This window comes from Ursus arctos, unplaced genomic scaffold (assembly GCF_023065955.2).
Source record: "Ursus arctos isolate Adak ecotype North America unplaced genomic scaffold, UrsArc2.0 scaffold_27, whole genome shotgun sequence".
Taxonomy (NCBI): domain Eukaryota; kingdom Metazoa; phylum Chordata; class Mammalia; order Carnivora; family Ursidae; genus Ursus; species Ursus arctos.
The window spans coordinates 15,502,249-15,529,902 of record NW_026622952.1 but is presented as its reverse complement, the minus strand read 5'-3'; the positions used below and the strand labels follow the sequence as shown (position 1 = coordinate 15,529,902).

At 37.8% G+C, this 27,654-nt stretch overlaps 1 protein-coding gene across 1 annotated transcript; it reads right to left on the bottom strand.

Moving 5' to 3' along the window:
- FRG1 (FSHD region gene 1) lies at positions 1 to 25,631 on the bottom strand. Its single transcript, XM_026508413.4, has 9 exons — positions 25,368 to 25,631; positions 23,251 to 23,321; positions 15,226 to 15,351; positions 13,958 to 14,015; positions 12,200 to 12,314; positions 9,788 to 9,892; positions 7,521 to 7,612; positions 6,885 to 6,995; positions 1 to 110 (listed from the first exon to the last, which is right to left on the bottom strand). Exons 1-9 carry the CDS (start codon positions 25,427 to 25,429, stop codon positions 74 to 76), a joined length of 777 nt encoding a protein of 258 aa, XP_026364198.1. The 5' UTR covers positions 25,430 to 25,631; the 3' UTR covers positions 1 to 73.
- Positions 25,632 to 27,654: the final 2,023 nt, after the last annotated feature.

Genomic DNA, 27,654 nt, shown 5'->3' with positions numbered 1-27,654 from the left:
TCTGTAAAAACACTTTAACTGATTATTTTATTCAGAAAAAAACAAACAGGAGAAGAAAGAAACACAGTTCTGGTCATTTGCAGTATCTATCAGCTTTCAATTTGGCTCTCCTGTTTAAACAAAGACAAATGATAAAAATTATGTAAAACATGCCATATATAGTCAACCACTAAATATATACTCACACTCAGAAATTGTTCTCTCAATTTTGGTTATTATATTGCCATACCACTTACATTAAAATACTTTAATTAAAATTTAACTTTTTAATGTTGTTTCATACTAAATGCATTATTTTCTTTTTTTTAAATGTTTTTTTACTATATTATGTTAGTCACCATACAGTACATCCCTGGTTTCCGATGTACAGCTTGATGCTTCATTAGTTGCGTATAACACCCAGTGCACCATGCAATACGTGCCCTCCTTACTACCCATCACCAGTCTATCCCGTTCCCCCACCCCCCTCCCCTCTGAAGCCCTCAGTTTGTTTCTCAGAGTCCATAGTCTCTCATGCTTCATTCCCCCTTCTGATTACCCCCCCTTTCTTTATCCCTTTCTTCCCCTACCAATCTTCCTAGTTCTTATGTTCCATAGATGAGAGATATCATATGATAATTGTCTTTCTCTGCTTGACTTATTTCACTTAGCATTATCTCCTCCAGTGCCGTCCATGTTGCAGCAAATGTTGAGAACTCGTTCTTTCTGATAGCTGAGTAATATTCCATTGTATATATGGACCACATCTTCTTAATCCATTCATCTGTTGAAGGGCATCTCGGTTCTTTCCACGATTTGGCTATTGTGGACAATGCTGCTATGAACATTGGGGTGCATATGGCCCTTCTCTTCACTACATCTGTATCTTTGGGGTAAATACCCAGTAGTGCAATGGCTGGATCATAGGGTAGCTCAATTTTTAACTTTTTAAGGGACCTCCACACTGTTTTCCAGAGTGGCTGTACCAACTTGCATTCCCACCAACAATGTAGGAGGGATCCCCTTTCTCCACATCCTCTCCAGCAATTGTTGTTTATTGCCTTGTCAATTTTTGCCATTCTAACTGGCGTAAGGTGGTATCTTAGTGTGGTTTTGATTTGAATTTCCCTGATGGCTAATGATTTTGAACATTTTTTCATGTGTCTGTTAGCCATTTGTATGTCATCATTGGAAAAGTGTCCGTTCATATCTTCTGCCCATTTTATGATTTATGTTTCTCGCGTATTGAGTTTGAGAAGTTCTTTGTGGATCTTGGATACCAGTCTTTTATCTGTAGCATCATTTACAAATATATTCTCCCATTCCGTGGGCTGCCTCTTAGTTTTTTTTGACTGTTTCCTTGGCTGTGCAGAAGCTTTTTATCTTGATGAAGTCCCACAAGTTCATTTTATCTTTTGTTTCTCTTGCCTTTGGAGATGTGTCATGAAAAAGGTTGCTTTGGCCGATGTCGTAGAGGTTGCTGCCTATGTTCTCCTCTAGAATTTTGATGGATTCCTGTCTCACATCGAGGTCTTTCGTCCATTTGGAATTTATCTTTGTGTATGGTGTGAGAGAGTGGTCAAGTTTCATTCTTTTGCATGTAGCTGTCCAATTTTCCCAGCACCATTTATTGAAGAGACCGTCTTTTTTCCATTGGATATTTTTTCCTGCTTTATCAAAGATTAGTTGCCCAAAGAGCCGAGGGTCCATTTCTGGGTTCTCTATTCTGTTCCATTGGTCTATGTGTCTGTTTTTGTGCCAGTACCATGCTGTCTTTGTGATCACAGCTTTGTAGTACAGCTCGAAATCCAGCATTGTGATGCCCCCAGCTTTGTTTTTCCTTTTCAACAGTTCTTTGGCGATTCGGGGCCTTTTCTGGTTCCATACAAATTTAAGGGCTATTTGTTCCAGTTCTTTGAAAAATGTCCTCAGTATTTTGATCGGGATAGCATTGAAAGTGTAGATGGCTCTGGGTAGCATGGACATTTTAACTATGTTAATTCTTCCGATCCATGAGCATGGAATATTTTTCCATCTTTTTGTGTCTTCCTCAATGTCTTTCAAGAGTGATTTATAGTTTCTAGAATATAGATCCTTTACGTCTCTGTTTAAGTTAATTCCAAGGTAACGTATGGTTTTTGGTGCTATTGTAAATGGGATGGATTCCCTAATTTCTCTTTCTTCAGTCTCATTATTCGTGTATAGAAATGCAACTGATGGGGCGCCAGGGTGGCAGAGTGGTTAGTCGTCTGCCTTGGGCTCAGGGCGTGATCCCAGCGTTATGGGATCGAGCCCCACATCAGGCTCCTCCGCTGGGAGCCTGCTTCTTCCTCTCCCACTCCCCCTGCCTGTGTTCCCTCTCTCGCTGGCTGTCTCTATCTCTGTCGAATAAATAAATAAAATCTTAAAAAAAAAAAATGCAACTGATTTCTGAGCATTGATTTTGTATCCCATCACATTACTGAATTGCTCTATAACTTCTAATAGTTTGGGAGTGGATTCTTTTGGGTTTTCCATATAGAGTATCATGTCATCTGCGAAGAGAGACAGTTTGACTTCTTCTTTGCCGATTTGGATACCTTTTATCCCTTTTTGTTGTCTGATTGCTGTTGCAAGGACTTCTAGTACTATGTTGAATAATAGTGGCGAGAGTGGGCATCCTTGTCGTGTTCCTGATCTTAAGGGAAAGGCTTCCAGCTTTTCCCCATTGAGAATAATATTTGCTGTAGGCTTTTCATAGATGGCTTTTATGAGATTGAGAAATGTACCCTCTATTCCTACACTCTGAAGGGTTTTAATCAGGAAAGGATGCTGTTATTTTGTCAAATGCTTTTTCTGTATCAATTGAGAAGATCCTGTGGTTCCTGAGTCTTTTCTTGTTGATATGATGTATCACGCTGACCGATTTGCTAATGTTGAACCACGCTTGCATCCCAGGGATGAATCCCACTTGGTCATGATGGATAATCCTTTTAATGTACTGTTGGATTCTATTAGCCAGGATCTTGTTGAGGATTTTGGCATCATATTCATTAGGGAAATCGGTCTGTAATTCTCCTTTTTGATGGGGTCTTTGCCTGGTTTGGGGATCAAGGTAATATTGGCCTCACAGAATGAGTTTGGTAGCTTTCCTTCCGTTTCTATTTTTTGAAATAGCTTTAGGAGAATAGGTATTATTTCTTCTTTGAATGTTTGGTAGAATTCCCCAGGAAAATCGTCCAGGCCTGGGGTTTTGTTATTTGGAAGGTTGTTTATCACTGAATCAATCTCTTCATAATTAATTGGCCTGTTTAAAAAATCAATTTCTTCCTGTTTCAGACTTGGTAGTTTATAGGTTTCCAGGAAGGCCTCCATCTCTTCCAGATTGCTTAATTTATTGGCATATAGCTGTTGATAAAAGTTTCTAATAATCCTTCTAATTTCATTGATGTTGGTTGTGTCCTCTCCTTTTTCATTCATAATCTTATTAATTTGGGTCCTTTCTCTATTCTTTTGGATAAGTCTTGCCAGCGGTTTGTCAATTTTATTGATTCTCTTAAAGAACCAGCTTCTAGTTCTGTTGATCTGCTCTACTGTACTCCTGGTTTCTAATTCATTGATTTCTGCTCTAATCTTGGTCAGCTGCTTCCTCGTGCGTGGATTAGGCCTGTCCCTCTGTTGCTGTTCCAGCTTCTTGAGGTGAGAATATAAAAACTGCATTTTAGATTTTTCTATTCTTTTGAGTGAGGCTTGGATGGCTATGTATTTCCCCCTTAGGACTGCCTTTGCAGTATCCCATGGGTTTTGGACCATTGTGTTTTCATTCTCGTTGGTCTCCATAAATTGTTTAAATTGATTTTTGATTTCCTGGTTTATTGAGTCATTCCTGAGCAGGATGGTTCTTAGTCTCCAAGTGTTTGAGTTTCTTCCAAATTTTTCCTTGTGGTTGAGTTGCAATTTCAGAGCGTTGTGGTCTGAGAATATGCAGGGAATAATTTCAGTCTTTTGGTATCGGTTGAGACCTGTTTTGTGACCCAGAACATGGTCTATTCTTGAGAATGTTCCATGGGCATTAGAATAGAATGAGTATTCTTTGGTTCTGGGGTGTAGTGTTCGATATATATCTATGATATATAGACGACGAGGTCCAACTCGTCGAGTACGGCATTCAAAGCTCTTGTTTCTTTGCTGATTTCTTGCTTAGGTAATCTGTCTATTGCTAATAGTGGAGTGTTGAGGTCTCCTACTATTAGTGTATTTTTATCTATATGTCTCTTTATTGTGGTTAAGAGTTGGCTTGTCTATCTTGCTGCTCCCCTGTTGGGGGCATATATATTTATAATTGTCATATCCACTTGTTGGATACATCCTTTAAGAATAATATAGTGCCCTTCTGTGTCTCTAACTATAGTCTTTAGTTTAAAATCCAATCTGTCTGATATGAGAACTGCTACCCCTGCTTTCTTTTGAGGTCCATTGGCATGAAAGATGGTATTCCATCCCTTTACTTTCAGTCTGAATGTATCTTTAGGTTCAAAATGAGTCTCTTGTAGACAGCAAATGGATGGGTCATGTCTCTTTATCCAATCTGCAACCCTGTGGTGTTTTATGGGAGCATTTAGGCCATTTACATTGAGACTGATTATTGAGAGAGATGATTTTAATGATGCCATGTTGCCAGTAAAGTCTTTGTTTCTATAGATTGTGACTTTCTGTTCTGTATCACTCTTGGGGCCTTTTTACTTTTAGAGAACCCCCCTTAATATCTCCTGTAGGGCTGGTTTCGTGGTTACGAAATTGGTCAATGACTGGCGATTCTGGAAGGTCTTTATTTCTCCATCAATTCTGAATGACAGCCTTGCTGGATAAAGGATCCTTGGCTGCATGTTTTTCTCTGAAAGAGCTTTAAAAATGCCCCTCCCAACCCTTTCTCTCATTCCAGGTCTGTGTAGACAGGTCTGACGTAATTCTGATACCTTTGCCTTGGTACACGAGAAATTTCTTTGCCCTGGCCGCTTTCAATACTGTATCCATGGATCTAATATTTGCAAATTGCACTATGTGACGTGCTGTAGGTTTGTCGTGGTTGAGCTTGGGAGGGGTCCTCTCTGCCTCTTGGACACGAATGTTTGTTTCCCTTAGATTAGGGAAGTTTTCAGCTACAATTTGTTCAAATATCTCTTCTATACCTCTGTTTTTCTCCACTCCCTTGGGGATGCCGATGATTCTGACATTGGAACGTTTCATTGAGTCAGTAATCTCCTGTAAGCTACATTCCTTAGCATGGATTTTTTTGAGTCCAGATTCTATTTTAGCTTTTTCTTCTACTAACCCATCCTCCAATTCGCTGATACATTCTTCTGCCTCATTCACCCTGGCCGTCAGAGCCTCTAGTTTTGACTGCATTTGGCTCATAGAATTTTTAATGTCTGCCAGATTTGCTCTCATTTCCGCCCTTAGAGATTCTATATTCTCATTAACATTTTCGTTAATACTTTTTTCGAGTCTACATATCATCTTGACCATTGTTACTCTGAATTCCATTTCTGATAATTTGGTTATATCCATATCCATTAGTTCTGTGGCAGAGGCCACAGACTTATTGTCTTTTCTTCGCTGGGGGGGATTTCTCCTTCTCGTCATTCTGATGAGGAGAGGTTGTGGGGTTGTCCAGAGCCCAAATTATTGACCAGGACCCAGGCCGTATGCCCTTGTTTTATAGGGATCTTAGGGATGTGGGCTTCTTGATTTTTCAGCCTGCCTTCTGGGGGAGGGGCCTGCCGCGCTGATACTCAGGCAACCCTGTTTGGGTAGAGTCTCTGTGTCCCCTGCGAGGGGGGATGGGGATAGGCACACTGTGAGCCGGTATTTCCAGGCTTTTGTTCTCTGGCGGCTTTCCCTGGCGGTGTGCTATGCCTCTTCTGAGAGTCAGAGCAGCAGTGGCCGAATCTCAGCCTCTGTCTCAGAACAGAGGGATCGCGGACCGTTCTCCACTGATGTTCTGGCCACTTTAACTCTGTTTCTGTTGGTGCTGCTCAACCCTGCAGCATCCTGGGATGTGCGGCCCACACCCGGCGTCCCAGCCCTCACTTCCAGGGCCGGCGCGTCTCTGTCCTTTGTGTTTCTAATACCGCCAGCCGCTCCCGTGCTCTCCGAAGCTCCGGCCCTCAGTCTGGTCGCATGCGTTCCCCGGCTCACGGTCTCAGTCTGCTCTCTCGAGGGTGCCCGTCTGCGAGTCTGCCCGCTCCCCCATGCAGGTGGCTACCGCTTCCCGGTGCCCGAACGTGGTTGCTCCCTCCCCCTTCCGTTTATCTTCCGATATCTGTGCGCTGCTTCACAGCTCCCCGCTTCGTACCTCAATACTCAGTCCTGGAGATGTTCATTTGTAGAGATCCTGATGTATCTTCCTGCGTCTCAGGCTGATTCCGTGGATGTTCAGGCTGGTCTGGTACCTATCCAGCTCGACTCAAGGGACCGGCTGAAAAAGGGGTCCCCTACTCCTCCGCCATCTTAACTCCAACCCCTATACTTAGAAATTTTTAAACTGATCGGTTTTTATCTGTTTTAGGAACCTGTACTGTTCTACTATAACCCACTAAATTTTGAAATTAAACTACTTCTTTCTAGCCCCGTTCTAATAATTATAGAAAGATAATGTTAAATAAATTTATGAAGGAGTTTCAGTTAAACCTGAATGTCTTATAACAAAATATGTAACTTTTTGGAACCTGGCTATTTTTAGATATTGTTTCATGGGTGATCTTTTCCCAGACTTATGATGTCCTTTTTAGGTAACATTACTATGTTCACAAATTAGAAGACAAAAATTGCAGAACTGTAATAATTGAAAAAAAGAACATTGGTGTTATATATGCCATTTCTATTGGATAATGAAAATAGTTGGAAATAAGTAAAAATATGCCTACCTGTCCAGAAGTGTTTCATGCAAAAATCCATCTTTCCGGGCCTTTTTGAGAATTTTACTGTCTTCTTTACTTATTTTAAGTTTGTGGTCTTGGAAGCTCTGAAATTTCTTTCTGTTAAGAAAATGCCTTTCTTGAAAATCATCTCAAACTTTGATTATACATGTTTACTTATGAACTTACAAATATTTTTAGACTTTTTCATATATTTAAAAAAAACTAATTGTATTTCTTTAAAAACATACAGCTTTTCAACTGCAAAGATGACCTTAGCGCTCCTCTGTGAAGAGGGCAGTTATTTGGGCAGCACTATGAAGCCCCACTTCCACTAAGGCATGTTGGCTGGAGTCCCTGAATCCTGGCTATGGAACAGCATTTGGTTGGCATTATGTACAGATAACCTATAGTCATTCTGTTAATGAACAGAGAGAAAAGACTAATCCAAGTGACTTTAGCTTTGAAAGCCAGCCAGGGTAACTAGGAAAACTGAAGCTCTGAGAAAAGAAAAGTATTCAGCTTAGTTCTTTGTCCTAGAGTCTATTTTTTGCTGCCTCTTGTCCTTCCAGTATTTTATTTTATGTGTCTTGAGAAGTACTTCAATGCCAAATCTGTATGGTCTAAAAGGAAAAGAATACGTACACATAATTGATTTCACACTGTTTAACATTTCCTTTGTCTTCTTCTGGAATGTCATCTTTTTTCTTAGTTTCTCTTTCAGCACAGGATCTAATCTGGACATTGAGATGAGAACCTAACAGGTTATACATGTCTCTTCCCCTTCCCCACTTTACTTATTTTCTAAGAACCCTCCAGGTGATTTCTTATGCAAATAAAGAAAATAATCAACTTAGCAATCAGATTCCGAAAAAGACAGGTTCTAGATATGTTTTTATTTATATATGTATAATTTATATAAATAATCGCTATTATGTTTCTCTAGAGCCTTTGCATCAGACACAAAAGATAAAATTATTTGAAAGACATTTTATAGATCAGGTTCTGCTGAGCAATTAGGCAATAATTTGATTAATTTTGGCCTCAAAGTAAATATCCAAATTACCCCTATAGATAGTGTTTATTTTATAACACTGAAAGTTTAAGATAGTAGCTATTTTAATTTGCATAGCTATTCCCAAATCCATTAAAACTTTTTAACATGACACAGCTCACTTTTACTTAACTGGAATCCACTCTTCCTTATATCCTTGTAAGTTGTGACAGATATTTACTATCACAATGCCATAAATTGATATAGCAATTGGGATCCACTGAGTGGGGCAAGAAGGGGACAGAATTCAGGCCCCAGGAACTGGCAATTTGCAACCCAAAGGACATAATTTTCATCTCCAAGGATCTTTGTGCTCTGAGTCCAATTCCAAGGCTGCTTAGAAAGTGGTGACCAATAAGGCAGTGCCAGTGCTACCTGTGTGACAGGTTTGGCTAGCAGGGTCTCAGCAGACCTGGGGACATTACTGGCCAGGGCCTGTGACAATACTACTACTTTCGGCAGGAGGGAATGTGTCCTGATAGGCTATAAGGTGGATGGCTGATAAGACTAGCAGAGCCTATGAAGTAAAATGCAAGGTGGACAGAGTTCTGGATTATCACTGCTCAGAGCTTCTAGGTACTTAATTAACCAAACAGACCCAGGGAAACTGTGACAGATACTTCATATAAAAACAGTTGTAATTAAATACAGCACAGTGTTTTGTTTTGTTTTTTCCCATAAAAGTGCAAAGTACTGTATTTTATTTGCATTGTCTTCAAAAATCATACTTCTGGTAAGTGAGAAATCCACCAGCATTTTTCTAATGACCTGTTTCCTGAGAGGCAGTATGGTATGGAGTGTCAGAGTAGTTTCCAGTCAGTTGGGCCTGGGTACACATCCTGTCTCTATCATAAGTACCTGTGTGAGTTTCATAACTGATTACAACAGGTGAGGATGTAAGGAGGCTCAAAGGCTCTCTCCTCATTGGTAAAGTTAAAATAGGTACCTCACAGGAACTTTATGAAGATTCAAGAAGACAGTGCATGTGTCACATTCAACAGAATACCTGCAGCTACTGGCTTCTGTTTTGATTTGTGGTTTTTGTTTTTTGCTTTTAATGTAATTGATAACTAACATTTTTCATACACCTTATAATTCTGCTTTTGGGAATTTATCTTCAGATATACCTGCACACGTACAGAATGATGCATAATCAAAGTTATGTGTTACAGCACTGTTTCTAAAAGACTGGAAGTAACCTAAATTTGCATTTATGAGGAACTGATTAAATAAATTATGGCATATCCCTATAATGGAATATTCTATAGCTGTCAAAAAAGAGAAAATTTTTCTACATAGTGGTAAGGGAAAATCTCCAAGATAAAAGTATTAAGGAAAAAATAATCAAGGTCTAAAGGAATATATGCAGGAACCTAACTTTATCGTAAAAAAGTAGGAAATTATCAACATATATTTTTATTTAAAAACTCTGATAGGCTATAGACAGATGCAAGTCATGTCTTTATATGCTTGTATTTTTAAAATTTTGAACCATGTGAACATACCTATTTAAAAAATTAAATTTTAAAATTCAAGCAAGAAAAAAAAAAGAAAATAGAGTCCTACAAAACATGTGAAACTACTCAGAAGAGGATACTAATACATGGAGGTAAGATATAATTATTTCTCTACCACATGGTACAAACAAACCATCAGTTATAGGATTTATAATCAAGCTTTTTATAATAAAGCTTATTTGGAGCATAGTATAAAAAATATGCATTACTTCTTTAAAGTGAAAGTAAATGACTACTCAACATTTTTAAGAGATACAGTCACATCACATATGTGACATGTATTAGTCTACAGAAAAATGAAAAAGAAAAAAATTTTAAAAGAAGAAAGATGTCATGATTACCTTTATCATTTCTTCTTCTCCTGCTGTTTTACTTTTTGCTTCTATATCACCTGCTTCATTGCATCTAATAAAGCAGCTATTTGAGGCCAATAAAGCCATTTTTCCCTGTATAAAACAAAATAATAACAAAAAAGTTACAAGACTACTGCAAAAGAATTCTTAGGTCTTGAGAATGAAATTAATTCCATCCCTTAGCCCCAAGTGTAAAAGTAATCAGTAAAAAGAATGTGGAGAAAACATAGAAAATAAAAAAAATACAGAAAAGAAAACCAAAATCACCTATAATCTTACTACTCAAAAATAACCCAATAAATATTTTTAGTATATTCTATGAGTAGGACTAAACTCTAACTAGATGAAATAGAATTGTTTCCTTAAGCCTTAAAGATCTATTAAGGATTTAACTGACTTCTTTTTTTTTTTTTTTAAAGATTTTATTTATTTATGTGACAGACAGACAGCCAGCGAGAGAGGGAACACAGCAGGGGAGAGGGAGAGGAAGAAGCAGGCTCCCAGCCCAGGAGCCCGATGTGGGACTTGATCCCGGAACGCCGGGATCACGCCCTGAGCCGAAGACAGACGCTTAACGACTGCGCTACCCAGGCGCCCCTAACTGACTTAGTTCTGTTTGAAAAATAATTTAGCTTTTAAGACAATAAAAAATTATATAATGCAAGTAATTTACTCAAATAATAGTGTTTTAAGTAAAATTTTCTTCATAATTAGAAAATATAAAAATATGTAAGAGCTAGCTTTTGGTGCTTTTGAGTTTACTACTCAGAACTTTAAGAATCAGGGGCACCTGGGTGGCTCAGTCGTTAAGCATCTGCCTTTGGCTCAGGGCGTGATCCCAGGGTCCTAGGATCGAGCCCCGCATCAGGCTCCCTGCTCCGCTGGGAGCCTGCTTCTTCCTCTCCCACTCCCCCTGCTTGTGTTCCCTCTCTTGCTGGATGTCTCTCTTTCTGTCAAATAAGTAAATAAAATCTTAAAAAAAAAAAAGAACTTTAAGAATCAATGTCAGAGGGGTGTTTTTATGTGGACAGAAATGATGGTGGGCAGAGGTACTACTGCTATTTTTGTTGAATGATTTCCTCCCCCAGTTTTACTGAGATATAACTGACATAATCACTGCGTAAGCTTAAGGTATACAGCACAATGGTTTGGCTTAACACTTACTGTGAAATGATGATCTTAATAAGTTTTAGCTAGCATCCATCATCTCATGCAGTTAACAGTAAGAAGAAAGCACAAAAAGAAAACAGTTTTTTTTTCCTTGTGATGAGAACTCAGGATTTACTCTCTTATCAGCTTTCCTATATATCATACAGTAGCATTAGCTGTAGTAATCATGCTATACATTATATCCATGGCACTTATTTATCTTGTAATTGGAAGTTACCTTTTTTGATCACCTTCTTCCTCTAATTCCTAATCCCAACATCTACCACTCTGGTAACCAACCACAAGTCTGATGTCTTTTTCTGAGTTTTCGTTTGTTTTCATTTTTGAAGATTCCATATTAAGTGAGATCATACAGTTGTCCTTCTCTGACTTATTTCACTTAGCAAGGTCCATCCATGTTGCTGCAAATGGCAAGATTTACTCATCTTTTACGGCTGAATAATATTCCATTGCATGTGTATATACCACAACTTTAGCCATTTATCAATGGACATTTAGGTTGTTTCCATATTTTGGCTCTTGTAAGTAATACCACCAGGAACACAGTGGTGCAGATATTTTTTCAATTTAGTTTTTTGGTTTCCTTTGGATATATTCTCACAACTGGGATTGCTGGATCTTAAAATAATTCTATTTTTTATTTTTTGAGGAACCTCCTTATTTTTTCCACAGTGGCTGCATCAGTTTGCATTCCCACCAGCAGTGCATGAGCCTTCCCTTTTCTCCCCATCCTTCAAGCATTTAGCTCCTCTTTTTAAAGACGGCCATTCTAACAGGCAGGGAGTGATACCTTATTGTGCTTTTGGTTTGGAATTCTCTAATGACTGGTGATATTGAGCAACTTTTCTTGTACCTGTTGACCTTTTGTATATCTTCTCTGGGAAAAAAAGTCTAGTCAGGTCTTTTGCCCATTTTTTAATTGGGTTATTTGTTTCTTTGCTACTGAATTGTATCAGCTCTTTATATATTTTGGATATTAACCCCTTATCAGAAATATGGTTTGCAAATATTTTTTCTCATCCTATTGGTTGTCTTTTCACTTTGTTATTTCTTTTGCTGTGTTGCACTGTTTTTCAAGACTTTTTTAAGGTTATGAGTTTGTATTGGTTTTCTTCAATTTAATTATTGCACGTTCTACCTTTTTGGGTTTTAGAATATATATTCTCATTGACTGTTAAGGACTGTATCTTACATTGACAAGCAGCTTTTATGAACAATAATAGCACTTACATCTTGAAAGACTGGTTCCCATTGTTCTCTTGGTCCAATTGCATCTGAACGCCCCACAACAAGTCCATCTGAATTAATACCAAGGTATTTTCCGTAGCCAGATTTCAGGGCAATTCTTTAGATTAACAAAAAGGAAATGTTAAAAACTGAGAGAAAGAAAATTAAATATGGATAATAAAAATAATGTGTGTGTGTATAAAAATCCAGGCTAGCCATACATAGTCCAAATTTTCAAAAGCCACATGTGGCTAGTAACTACTATATCGGACAGTGTAGGTCTATATATGTAATTTCATACTGTACTTATAAAGCTCCTATTACATGCTGTCAAATTGCTTTCCAGAAAAAATCTGAATCAATTTAACATTCTCACCTCAAATCAGAAGAGTATCATTTCACCATGGATCTATTAACATTATACCTTTTTTGTGAAAAAATCAGAATATCAGATACAGGAAAAATAGTATCCCACTTAATTTATATTTTAACCATTGTAAGTGACATTTGTACTTCCTTTCCTTTTTAGTTTTTAAGTTATCTTTTTGTCCATTTTTCTATTGGTATCTTACTGTTTTACTTAGTGTTATGAATCCCGTACATAAATATAAAGAATAAAAACTCATTGCCTGTTAACGTTGTTGCAAATATTTTCCTCATTTGCCTATTTAATTAAATATTTTTTGTTTTCAACTGTAAAGAAGTTTGCATTTATTGATTTTTCTTCTGCTGCTTTTATTCTTTAAAAGTCTCTCAGGGGTACCTGGGTGGCTCAGTCAGTTAAGTGTCTGACTTCAGCTCAAGTCATGATCCTGTGGTCCTGGGATGGAAGCCCCACAAGCCCCATAGTCAGGCTCTGTGCTCTGCGCTTAGCAGCGAGTCTGTTTCTCCCTCCCAACCCCTAGTGCTGGCTCGCTCTCTCCGAAGTAAATAAATAAAATCTTGAAAAAAAAAAAGTCTTTCACTATACGTACGGCCAAAGTATAGGAATGATAATCTTAATGTGATTTTTTTAAAGAAAAAAATATGATTCCTAACTTTTAGCTTACCAACCCCTTGTGATGCCAAGGGACTGATTTTATATTCATTTACAGGTTAATGATAGTATAATACAAATCATTATCATGTTGATGCAATTCAGTTTTTGTATGCACTACCCAAAGTATCATTCTGTACTTTTGCACTGTGAGAATAAAAAAGGTCAGCTTACAAGATGATTGTAAAAATTAGGAAATAAAATATTCTTTTGGTCTTCATGACTATGTAACATTCTCTACTGATTTTAATAATTTTAATAACATTCCTTTCTTCTATCTTCTTGTTTATCTCTTGACTTCTGACAAGTGAGTTTACATATCACAGCAACATCAGACCAGGTTTTGTCTTATGTCTGTTTTCTTTACATATCTTTCTAACTATATCTTATTTGGTCTGGGACATTATTAATACTCATTTTTTTCTTGCCTAGTATTATATATTGCAAGGAAACACAGTGTATGTTTTTATTTGGAGCTTTAATTCTCTTTCAAAGACATAGTTGCTGCAAATGAAATTTAATAATACCTAAATACAGCATATATAAATGTTATATTTTTTAAATGTCACAAAATATACTTTCAAAAAGATTGTTTTGCTTTTTACATCAAAATTGGTCTATGGAATTAAGTTAGCTTAATTAATTAGCTACATATAGAAAATTTTCAGTGAATAAAATTAAATTAAAAAAATAAAAGGTGATTAATTACAGTTCAACTTACTTACCTGGAATCAGACAATTTGACAGCTGTAAACTGCTCTGGAGGACTAGGGCCCTCATCAACTATAGGAGAAAAAAAACATTTTGAAATAAATTTGACATTTGTTACAAATATACACATAAAGATAGTCTTAAGCTTTTAGAAAGTTTTCTTTTAAAATTAAATGTAAGATGGGGCGCCTGGGTGGCACAGCGGTTAAGCGCCTGCCTTCGGCTCAGGGCGTGATCCCGGCGTTCCAGGATCGAGCCCCACATCAGGCTCCTCTGCTATGAGCCTGCTTCTTCCTCTCCCACTCCCCCTGCTTGTGTTCCCTCTCTCTCTGGCTATCTCTATCTCTGTCAAATAAATAAATAAAATCTTTAAAAAAAATAAAAAAATAAAAAAAATAAAATTAAATTAAATGTAAGAATATTATAATATTTTGATATAATCATAATACACTATTCAGATTAGAGTATCAAGATCTACTTTATCTTCTTATAACTACAGTGTTAGTTTTACATACTTAATAGGTAAGTCAGCATGATATTTATTTTTTCTTTTTATGTTTTAAAATGCACTCAGTACATAGACAAATAATCATTTAATATTTTAAAAACTAAATGCTTTAACTTATTCAAGGGATGGACAATCATACTAAAAGATACTGTTTTTTATCTTCTGATTATTTCATGTCTCACTAGTGCTTATTCTGATGGGCTAGAAGGAATAACAAAACTTCAAATTGTTAAAAATGCTCCAGATTAGTTTTGGCAAAAGATCTAAAGAATAAAGGAATCAAATCTTTGACTCAACTAGGTTTCCCTTTCAATTTCAATTATTCATGTTGCTTTTGATTTCAACTGATACTCTTGAACCATAAAGAATGTTTTCACATGCTTACACTGGAGAGAGGGATTTGCCAATAATTGGTAAATATTAAGGAAGGAAAAAAGGGGAAGAGTCAAATGCAATAGATTTATTCCTTTGGAATATACTTGAGATTAGTTAGAATTTGGCCTAAGTGAATGAATGTCATAAAATACATACTTTTTTTTTTTTAAACAATTTTATTTATTTGAGAGAGACAGACAGACAGACCACAAGCAGAGGGAGCAGCAGGCAGGGGAGAAGCAGGCTCCCTGCTGAGCAAGGAGCCCAATGAGGGACTCAATCCCTGGGATCATGACCTGAACCAAAGGCAGACACTTAACCAACTCAGCCACCCAGACTTCCCTAAAATATATACTTTAAATGGTCTTTTCCCTTCCATTGCTTCTACTAGACACAAACCTTCTTTATGTGGAGCTCCCAGTGTAAAAAGTCCGTTGTCAAGGGCATGTATGTAGGTTCCTTTATCCATTTCAATTGCTATGGTTCCTGATATTTCACCAAAGTTTGTTACTGTCCACCAGATTCCTAAAAAATAAAACCAATATTTAAATTTGTATTTTAGATTTGACACAAGGTTCTTACTTGTTGTTGTTATAACTTGTTTTTTAAAACTTTTTATTTTGCAGTTGTAAGAAGTAATACAGAGAGATCTCATATATCATTTACTCACTTCTCCCAGTAGCAACATCTTACATAATTAAAGTACAATGTCAAAAACAGGAAACTACCCTTTATACAAACTGTGAACCTTACTCAAATTTCATCAGTTTTACATATAATCATTTGTATGTTTGTATGTATGTGTATAGATATAGGGACCACCACCCACAATCAAGATTACATTCTTTTCAAAATATAATACAGCAGTGCATGTGAAGGCACAAAATGATGGAGAACAGTATCTTCCATTCCCTCCCCAGCCATCCATGACTGCCCTCCAGAGGCAATGACTATTATAATCTGTTTCTTACGTATCTTCCAGAAAGACTTTGTAGCACAGTATTTTTATTTTTTCAAGTTTTTATTTAAATTCCAGTTCGTTAACATAATAGTAATATTAGTTTCAGGTATAGAATGTAGTGATTCATCACTTACAACACTCTGCTCATCACAAGTGCCATCCTCAATACCCTTCACCCGTTTAACCCATCTCCCGCTCATGTCCCCTCCAGCAACCTTCAGTTTGTTATAGTTAAGAGTCTGTTTTCTGGTTTCTCTCTCTCTCTCTGTCTTCTTCCCTATATTCATCTGTTTTGTTTCCTGAACTCCACATATAAATTAAATCATATGGTATTTGTTTTTCTCTAACGTATTTCATTTAGCATAATTCTCTCTAGCTCCATTACAATGCATATGGCAAGATTTCATTCTTTTTTATGATCTAGCATAGCATTCTTAACCATGATTTTAGATTAGAAACAAAATGAGCAGAAACTATGTACTCTATGTACATGAACAGAAATGGGTTCCTTTTTTTATTCATTTTTTTAATTCAAATATAATTAACATAGTGTTAACATTAGTCCCATATGTACAATATAATGACTCAGCAATTCTATACATTTCTCAGTGCTCATCAAGACAAGTTTACTCTTAATTCCTCTTCACCTATTTCAGGCATCTGCCTACTCATGCTGCAGTTTCAATACAATCTCTATTAAAATACCAATAAAACTTTCACAGAGCTAGAATAATCCTAAAACTTGTATGGAACCACAAAAGATCCCAAATAGCCAAAGCGATCTTGAAAAAGAATAATGCTGGAGGTATCACAATCCCAGATTTCAAGATATACTACAAAGCTATAGTACTAAAAACATTATGGTACTGGCATAAATACAGATATACAAATCTATGGAACAGAACAGAATGTCTAGAAATAAACCCACCCTTTTATGGTAAGTTAATCTATGACAAAGAAGCAAGAATTTAAAATGGGGAAAAGACGATCTTCAACAAATGGTGCTGGGAAAACTGCACCACTTTCTTATACCATACACAAAAATAAATTCAAAATAGATTAAAAACCTAAATGTGAGACCTGAACCCATAAAATTTCTACAAGAAAACATAGGCAGTATCCCTCCTGATTCTTTGACTTCGGCCGTAGAAACATTTTTCTTAGATATGTCTGCTCTGGCAAAGGAAAACAAAAGCAAAATTATATTAAGACTACACCAAAATAAAAAGCATTTGTGCAGTGAAGGAAATCATCAACAAAACAAAAAGACAACCTACTGAGTAGAAGAAGCTAGTTGCAAATGATATATCCAATAAGGGGTTAATATCCAAACTTTATAAAGAACTTATACAACTCAACACCAAAAACACCATATAATCCAATTAAAAAATGGGTCGAGGACCTGAACAGAAATTTTTCCAGATAAGACACAGAGATGGCCAACATACACATAGAAAATGTTTAACATTACTAGTCATCAGGGAAATGCAAATTAAAACCACAATGAGATATTACTTTACACCTGTAAGAATGGCTAAAATTAAAAAAAGACAAATAACAAGTGCTGGAGAAGCTGTGGAGAAAAAGGAATCCTTGTGCACTGTTGGTGGGAATGCAAATTGGTGCAGCTACTGTGTAAAACAGTATGGAGTTTCCTCACAAAATTAAAAATAGAATTACCACATGATCCAGTAATTCCACTACTGGGTATTTGCCCAAAGAAAATGAAAACACTAATTTGAAAAGACAGATGCACTCCTGTGTTTATTGCATCAGTTTGTTGCTGGGCTTTTTGTTCTTTTCTATTGATGTATTGTTTTTATGCTAATATCAAACGTTCTGATTAGTATATCTTTGTAATATTGTTTGAAATCAGGAAAGTGTGGTACCTCCAGCCTAGTTCTTCTTTCTGAAGACTGCTAGCTATCTGGAGTCTTTTGTGGTTCCTTACAAATTTAGGATTGTTTATTATTTGTGAAAAACGCCACTGGAATTTTGATAGAGACTGCACTGAATCTGTAAATTGCTTTGACGTAGTATGAGTATTTTAACAATTTAATTCTTCTGATCTATGAACATGGAATATCTTTCCATTTATATGTGTCTTCTTCAAATTCTTTTATCAATGTCATACTTTTCAATGTACAAGTCTTTCACATCCTTGGTTAAATTTATTCCTAGGCATTTTATTCTCTTTGGTACAATTGTAAATGGGATTATTTTTCTTAATTTCTCTTTCTGATAATTCAATATTAATGTATAGAAATACAACAAGTTTCTGTATGTTGATTTTATATCCTGCAACTTTACTGAATTCATTTATTAGTTCTAACAGTTTTTTGGTGGAGTCTTTAGGGTTTCAGTACATAAGATCATGTCATCTGCCCACAGTGACAGTTTTATTTCTTCCTCTCTGATTTGGATGCCTTTTCTTTCTTTCTTTTTTGCCTAATTGCTTTGGCTAGGGCTGCCAATACTATGTCAAATAAAAGTGGCAAGAGTAGGTATCCTTGTCTTATTCTTGATCTTAGAGGAAAAGCTTTCAGATTTTCACTGTTGATTATGAAGCTAAATTGTATGTTAGCTAAAGGAGATATGTGTCAGTCATTGATAAGATATTAGATGATATTAAGGAACTGTTAGGTCTGATAATGATATACTCTTACGTATTAAAACAGAGAGCAGAGTGCCTGGGTGGCTCAGTCAGTTAAGCGTCTGCCTTCAGCTCAGATCATGATCCCAGGGTCCTGGGATCGAAGCCCACATCAGGGCTCCCCACTCAGCGGGGAGCCTGCTTCTCCCTCTCCCTCTGCCTGCTTGTGCTCCCAATCTCTCTCTCTCTCTGTCAAATAAATAAATAAAATCTTTTTAAAAAAAATAAAAGAGTGAAACAGAAGGAAAGAGAGTGAGACTGCTTTATCGGCTTTGTACATTTATGTATAAATGGGTAGAATGACAGAATATTCTGTGTTTTACTTTAAAATTCTTCAGAAAAAAATAGGGCGCCTGGGTAGCTCAGCTGGTTGAGTGACCAGCTCTTGATTTCAGCTCAGGTTATGATCTCAAGGTCGTGGGACTGAGCTCCGCAGCAGGCTCCACACTCAGCCGGGAGTCTGCTTGAGATTTTCTCCCTCTCCCTCTGCCCCTCCTCCCATACACACACTCTCTCTAAAACAAAATAAATAAATCCTAAAATTCTCCAGAAAAAATTGTGCATAGGATATTATCTCAGAGTAGGCAAGTATGTAAGTGAAACAAGATTGTCAAAATAATGATCATTAAAAATGCTGGGGGTATGGACACATGGGAAATTCCTTATATTCTCCTCTTCACTTATGTATTAGTTTGAAAATTTCCATAATACAAAGTTTTTAAAAATTCAGTTTATCACATCACACAAGATTTCCTATTCATCTAAACAAGAAAGGCTTTTTATACCCGATTAAAAATTAGTAAAATTTTCACTTACATCAAGTTGGACTTCTACCTAAGTTCATATATACAAATGAACTCAAGATGGATCAAAGACCTAAATTTAAGAGCTAAAACTATAAAACTCTTAGAAGAAAACATATGATAGAAGCCTCACAATATTGGATTTGGCGATCATTTCTTGGATATGACACCAAAGGCACAAACAACAAAAGAAAAATTGGACAAATTGGACTCATCAAAATGAAATCTTTTGGGGCACCTGAGTTGCTCAGTCAGTTATGCATACGACTTTTGATTTCAGCTCAGGTAGTGATCTCAGGGTTGTAAGACTGAGCCCTGAGTCAGGCTCCGTACTAGGCATGGAGCCTGCTGAAGATACATTAATGGCCAATGAGCACATGAAAATCGCTCAATATTGCAATTCACTGAGGAAATGCAAACTGAAACCATAATGAGATACTATTTCATACCCATTAGGATGGCTGCTATCACAGAACCAGAAATAACAAATGTTGGTGAGGATACGGAGAAATTGAAACCCTTGTGCACTGCTGGTGGGAATGTAAAATGGTACAGCGACTATGCAAAACAATTCTCACCAAATTAAAAACACAATTACCATATGATCCAGCAATTCCACTTCCAGGTATATGCCCAAAAGAACTGAAAGCAAAGTCTTGAAGAGATATCTGTACACCCATATTCCTAGCAGAATTATTCACAATAGGCAAAAAGTGGAAGTAACCCATGTGTTCACTGAAAGATGAATGGAAAAACGAAATGCTGTATATACACACAATGGAGTATTATTCAGTCTTAAAAGGAAGGAAATTCTGACACATGCTACAACATGGATGAACCCTGAAGACCTCACCTGATTTCAAAACATTATGAAGTGACAGTAATCAAAACAAATATATCAGCAGAACAACAGACAAATAAATGAACAGAGTCCAAAATTATACTAACCCATATAAAGACAATTGATTTTTGACAGAGATATCAAGGCAGTTCAATGGAGAAAGGAAAGTCTATTCAACAGTGGTGCTGGAAAACTGTGTATCAATATGAAAAAATGAAAAAAGAACACTGACCCCTAATTCACCCCAGACCAAACATCAATTTCAGACAGATCGTAGATCTAATATAAAAACTAAAACTGAGGCCTCTTAAAGAAAATGTGGAAGAATATCTTCATGACCTTGGGATTAAGCAACAATTTCTTAGATTGAAGATATAAGGTGGTAGCCGTAACAGAAAAAAAGTAATAGATAGGGTTTTATAAAAACTAAAAACTTCTATATACATGTATCAAACCATTATGTTGTACAACACCTAAAACTAATACTATGTTGTATGTGAATTTTATTATAATTGAAAAAAGAATTCTAACTTTTGCTTTCAGAAAAATACCATTTAAGCAAATTAAAAGTAAAACCACAGACTGGGAGGGAAGACTGAAAACAGAACTGTATTACTTCTTGGTGGCAGTATAAAATGGTGCAACCACCTTAGAAAATTCTTGGTGGTTACTTATATAGTTAAATATCCACCTATTCTTTGACACAGCAATTCCATCTCTAGAGATCTATCCAAGATATTTACACTAACTTTAGAATTGATTTGCTATTTCAAAAAAAAGTGAAATTTTCTAGAATATTATCTTTTAAATTTTTTTTTGAAGATTTTATTTATTTATTTGACAGAGAGAGAGAGACAGCGAGAGGAACACAAGCAGGGGGAGTGGGAGAGGGAGAAGCAGGCTTCCCACTGAGCAGGGAGCCCGATGCAGGGCTCGATCCCAAGACCCTGGGACACGACCTGAGCCGAAGGCAGACACTTAACGACTGAGCCACCCAGGCGCCCCTAGAATATTATCTTTATACCATTTCATATAAAATGTAAAGGAACCAAAATTTATGAAATTTCAAAATGTGACTGGCCAAGGTTTTTTTTTTTTCAGTTTACATATTAGAAAGATTTATTCATGTGTAAAACATTCACTGGGCATTTACCACTGCTTAGGATTGAGGGAAGCACTGGGAATATATTAGTAGTAATATTAGAACTGGTACATACTTTTACTGCTATGATTGTTTGAAAGGAGAAAAAAAAATCTCAGCAGCTCCTGTCCTATAGTCCCCTTAATGATTTGCTTACAGATTTACCTGCAATAGCACTCACCCCTTCTTCTTTACCTCTGGTTTCAGAAATGTCTTGTTCAAGGCAAATCCCTCCTATCTGAGCAGTAGATGATTTGTTCTGTGACATTCAAGGTGAGGATACCTCCTTGCCAAAGTAATGGTCTTAACCCATTACTAGTTGAAAGCTTTGCTACTCTTACCCTAGCAAATCACCATAAAAAAAGAAAATGCTTAATAAGGGGGTGTCTGGGTGGCTCCATCTGTTAAGCATCCAACTCTTGATCTCAGCTCAGGTCTCAATCTCAGGGTCTTGAGTTCAAGCCCTGTGTTGAACTCAGTGCTGGGTATGGAACCTACTTTATTTTTTTTTTTTTTTAATGTTTTTTTACTATGTTAGTCACCATACAGTACATCCCTGGTTTTTGATGTAAAGTTCGATGATTCATTAGTTGCGTGTAACACCCAGTGCACCATGCAATACGTGCCCTCCCCACCACCCATCACCAGCCTATCCCATTCCCCCACCCCCCCCTGAAGCCCTAAGTTTGTTTCTCAGAGTCCATAGTCTCTCGTGCTTCATTCCCCCTTCTGATTACCTCCCCCTTTCTTTATCCCTTTCTTCTTCTACTGATCTTCCTAGTTCTTATGTTCCACAGATGAGAGAAACCATATAATAATTGTCTTTCTCTGCTTGACTTGTTTCACTTAGCATTATCTCCTCCAGTGCCGTCCATGTTGCAGCAAATGTTGAGAAATTGTTCTTTTTGATAGCTGAGTAATATTCCATTGTATATATGGACCACAACTTCTTAATCCAGTCATCTGTTGAAGGGCATCTCGGCTCCTTCCACGATTTAGCTACTGTGGACAAAGCTGCTATGAACATTGGGGTGCATATGGCCCTTCTCTTCACTACGTCTGTATCTTTGGGGTAAATACCCAGTAGTGCAATGGCTGGGTCATAGGGTAGCTCAATTTTTAACTTTTTAAGGGACCTCCACACTGTTTTCCAGAGTGGTTGTACCAACTTGCATTGCCACCAACAATGTAGGAGGGATCCCCTTTCTCCACATCCTCTCCAACAATTGTTCAAGTGGCCAAGTTTTAAAAGACAAAAAAAACTGCTTTAAAGTACAGATGTGGAAAGGGTCAGAAAGCAGGCTGGTTAAATGTGTTTGGGTCAGTTTATCTCTGGTACCATTTACAGGCTATCTTGATGCTCTCTGTTCTGTTTAATTAAGATTTTCATTCATTTCACAGGATACAAAATAAATATTTTTACTGTGAATTATTTTTACTGTTCCTTTAGGGACATACATATCACTGGCTTCTACAATTAAAATGCATACATGTTCAGGGGTTCTTGGGTGGCTTGGTCTGCCTTCAGCTCAGGTCATGATCCCGGGATTCTGGGATCGAGCCCTGTGTAAGTCTGCTTCTCCCTCTCCCCTTTCCTGTCCTCATGCTCTCTCTCTCTCTCAAATAAATAAATAAAATCTTTTAAAAACCGCATACATGTTCAAAGAAAATAATTTGTGAAATATATTTAATTAAATAATATTTATCTATATCAGGCCTTTAAAATTATGTTCAGAATCTCTGGCCTATTAAGTAGTCTAATGATGGTATCTATTAAATCAGAGAGCTATATTTCTTCTCTCCATGCCTAGTCCTGATGATGAAAAAAGGCATCAGTCACATCTACTGTGCAGACAATAAAAGGAATCTATAACTTTAAATAATATTGAACACTTTAAGAAAACTATGTATAGGCCACAAGTTCTCTTGACTTTCTTTGAACTACCTATCCCTAACTAGGAAAATACTTTTAAAGGCATCTCAACCAATGTTAACTTTTCTCAGAATAAAGTACAGAAAACTTACCAACAATATCAAGTTGAGTTTCTTCATCTTCTTCTCTTTTTCTCTTCTTCTCTTTGCTCTTTTTCTTTTTACTGCAGGAGGTAATTTATATAGATGAGTTTAGAAATACTGATTTGATGTTAAGTATCACAAGATGCAAACTTAGAAGAATCTTTTAAGCTGTACACAGATTTATGAATTATTGATTTACAGTTATCTACGTGATATACTCTCTTCTAATATTGAGAAATCACTTCTGATCCTTATGTATTGTGTTATAGTTAAGAGAACAGGTTCCGGAGCCAGACTGCCTTTTTAATCTTGATATTGTCATTTCTTAGCTCTGTGACTTTTGGAAAATTTACTTTATCTCTGTCAGTTTCTCACCTGTAAAATGAGGATAATAATTTAGCTACGCTCTTAAGGTTACTGTGAGGATTAAGAGATGATGTGTACCTTCATATGTTGCTGGTGAAAATGTAAAACGGTATAACCACTTTAGAAAATAGTTTGGGGTTCTTCAAAAAGTTAAACACAGAGTTACCATACGACCTAACAATTTACTCCTGGTATATATCCAAGAGAAATGAAAACACATATTCACACAAAAATTTTATTAGGATAGTCAAAACAGCATTATTCATAAGAACCAAAAAGTGGAAACAACCCAAATGTCCATCAGCTAATGAATGGAAAAACAAAATGTGTTATATCTATACAATGGAATATTATTCAGCCATAAAAATAAGAGTACTGATACATGCTACAACATAGATGAAACCAGATACAAAAGACCACATACTGTATGATTCCATTTATATGAAATACTCAGAAGAGGCAAACTGCTATAGGCAGAAAGCAGACTAGTGGTTGCCAGGGACTAGGGGAAGAGTGGACGCTAATCATTATGGGGTTTCCTTCTGAGATGATAAAAATGTTTGTTGGCAACTTGATAGTGGTGAACTTTGTGAGCGCACTAAAACCCACAAAATTGTACTTTATAGGGTGAATTTTATGATACATGTATTATATATCAGTAATTTAAAAAAACAGGGTGGTTTAAAAAAGTTATACTGAAAATGCTTGGAATAGTTCTTGGCACACAGAAACTGCTCTATGTGTGTTAATAATGATTTATGGTTGTGATAATTTAAAGACATTTGTTTGTATTTTCATCAAAACGTAAACTTTCAGAAGCTAACTCGCCCCCTCTCCTATAAATTCAGACAGTACAAGTTTCAGATTTATTCAGGATAAATTGTGTGATTCCAGACCCGTAGGCAGAGTTCTCAAGGGCAGTGGCTTCAGTTTGCTCCTTAACGCTTTCTTTCATCTTACCTAAAAGTACCAAAAACTATCACTGAGACACGCTGAAATGGTTAACATTTGTATGAATAATCAACTCTGAGCAAATCTATCAGTAAAAAGAGAGGTGGGGATATGAGTGGGCCGATACCTTTTCCTAAAAACCCAATAATCATAAATCACCACTACGACCTTCTCCTTGCCTCTGGCTCTACTTACTGTACATATTATCTCATTTAACCCTCATAATAATTCTTTTATAGTAACATTAATCTTTCCTAATAAATGAGTAAGTGGAAGCTCAAGAATATTACCGAACTTGCCACAAACTACAAAACTAGTAACTGGTGGTAATCCAGATTTGAGCCGTTACCGCTATCAAAACCCACACCTGCATATTGTATTTAAAACTTAAGGACTTTTTTTAGGGGGGAGGGAAACAATGGTGAAATTATCCCTAATAAAGGAAGTTATTGTTATGACATACGTCATCAGACTAAGGCGGACGCATCATGCGGAGGTCTGGAGGGGGGCCTTATTAAGGGACCCAAACTTGTGGCTCCTGGGCTAGTGGTGTCGCTCTCCTGTCTCCTGCCTTTTGAAGGCGCGACAGTCAGGGCGCGTCTCGGGCGGCTTGTCTCTCCAGCTCCTTACAGGCGCCCGGAACTGAGTCACAGCATCAGTCCAGCCGGGACCAGAGGCCAGGCCCAAGCGCTGGGAGCCTGAACAACAGCCCTCTAAGGCTTCCGTGAGACTATCTACGGGGGAGGGGAGGCGAGAGCGGAGTGCTGTCAGAAAAGAGCCAGAGTCTCCCGCACAAACTTTGGCCTTACCTCTTAGCCTTGGTTCCCTTGAGCACGAGTTTGGTAGACTTCACATACGAGTATTCGGCCATAGTTCTGGGGACACCGTATAAGGAGGCGAGAGCTGGCTAAGAAGAAGACACCTCCACTGGAGTAGGAACTGGCGAGGGAGGCCCCCAAATAGAAACACTGCAGACTCCCTGAAAGCGTACGTAACCGCGGAACTGGACTTGCCCCTTCTGAGTCCCTAGTGTTTTTTCACCCGACTCTTGAATTCTACTTCCTGTGTGCTGTCTGGGGCTACGGCAACTGCAGAGGGCCGTAATACAGCAGGGCTCATTTGCTTTTGAGAACTGAATGCTCGGGTTTCCCTAAATGAGGAAACCTGGGAAGACGCGCCCTCTGGTGGACGCAGAGGGCCTAATACCTGTGGAGCCATTCTTGAGGTATCCTCCTGATAGGTCTCAGGAGAAGGGCGACAATTTGATCAGCAAGAAGGTGATACGACTCAATCAGCCCTCCCCGTTCTACTAGCTGTGAGCTGGGCCTGACTACCCCTCGCGACCGAGTGTATTATGGGGCCTCGGACGACTTACAAGCTCTTCCAATTCCATAAACGCTTATTGTATTAACTAGAGGGACTTGAGTAATGTACAGGAGACAACTAGGGAGTAAAAGAAAATATAATTAAGTGCATAAATTTGGGCCACGGATTTCACAAGCGCTGTAGGAATTTGGGTGGAGGTGGGGTGGGAGGTTGACGTTGAAAACTAATGTAATCAGAGAAGTCTGTCTGTGTAGGATGGGTCTTTACCGAGGCTTTCAGTCTCAGCCACTATTTCTCCTGCCTGCTCCAATCTCTTCAACAGTTGCATAGTTCACTTCCCTGATTCCATTTTCTCCCGCTTCCAAACCATCTCTGATCATGCTATCCCCAATGATGTTTCTAGAGAAATAGCCGGTTATTCCTCTACCTAAACTCTATTAAAGGCAGCCTATAACTTTCAAGAGGGAAAATCCTGGCATCACTTAATAAATTATTGACAGTCTGGCCTCTTTTCCCACCACTTAACCCCTGCCACCCTACTTCCCATCACACTAAGCGGTTGGAAATGTTTGTATGTTCTCTGTTTGCTTCTGCTGCCTGGAATGCTGCCCTTTCCTCTTTCCCACGCTCTTCACTTGGCACAGTTTTTCAACCTTTAAGACAAGCTGGGGCATCGTTTGCTTCTGTGAATATTAATAAAGGGAAACCTCACTAAAATCGAGAAAGGAGGAGAGAAGAGGAAGTTAGGAGGCGAAGCCTTACCACTCAACTTCAATTACAGGAAGGATTGTCAATTACAGACCCCAAGAGAAGAATCAGCAGCAGGAAAGAATCATCAATTACCCGCCCCTGCAAGGGAAAGACTTATATTGTATCTGCTCAAGATCTCCTACCCCCGCAGCTCAGCCCATTAGAAACCATCATCACCTGGACTTCTTTTTTTTTTCCACTGGACTTTTGCTCAGAATAATCCCTCCCAACTTCCTCCTTCTTCTATGCAAAATTGTGTTCCTCTTCTTTGTTTGTTGGACTTCCCCATGGTTTTGCCATAGCTTGCATGTCCCGAACTGCAATTCTGTTATTCCCTAATAAACCCATTTTTGCTAGTGAAATAACTGACAGATTTATTTTTCAGGGTAGCATTCCAAAACATCATGCCCAAGAATCCTGCATTCCCGAAGCATCCTGCATTTCTCCTTCTGTAGCTAATTATGTGCTTTTTCAGGGCAGAAACATAAGTAGGTCATTCATCTTTCTTTCACCTATACCTCGTGCAGTACCTGCATAAATGTCTGTTAACATGTTAAGGTTCTAAAGCCCGAAGTGTAGCTGTGGGATAATAACAAGAGTGGCATATAAGAGTGTGGCTTAACTAGATAGGAGGGGTTTGGGTAGAAAAATCGGAGGAGGAAAATTGGAGGGGTGTAGCATATCATGGAGGCCACTGGAGATCCATTCCTTATTTATTTATCAACCATCTCTGCAAAGACACTGTGTGCTTGGTGATAAGATGGTGGCAACAGTATGGATAAAGGCAAGGAGCTAGATGAGTGCTGGGCTGTGAAAGGAGCAATGAATGGCCCGGTTGGTTGGAGCACAGGGCACGTGGAGTATGGTGGTGGGAACCAGGATTAAGAAGGCAAAGTGGGGGGCGCCTGGGTGGCACAGCGGTTGAGCGTCTGCCTTCGGCTCAGGGCGTGATCCCGGCGTCATGGGATCGAGCCCCACATCAGGCTCCTCCACTATAAGCCTGCTTCTTCCTCTCCCACT

Bases quoted from the DNA above. Each gene is read 5' to 3' on its own strand.
- FRG1 (XM_026508413.4), bottom strand. From the start codon at position 25,429: ATGGCCGAATACTCGTATGTGAAGTCTACCAAACTCGTGCTCAAGGGA. The intron at 7,613-9,787 runs GTAATCATGACA...CTCAATGTCCAG, and splicing joins GAGAAGAAGAAATGATAAAG to ATTAGATCCTGTGCTGAAAG. The intron at 111-6,884 runs GTAGGCATATTT...TTGTTTAAACAG, and splicing joins CATGAAACACTTCTGGACAG to GAGAGCCAAATTGAAAGCTG.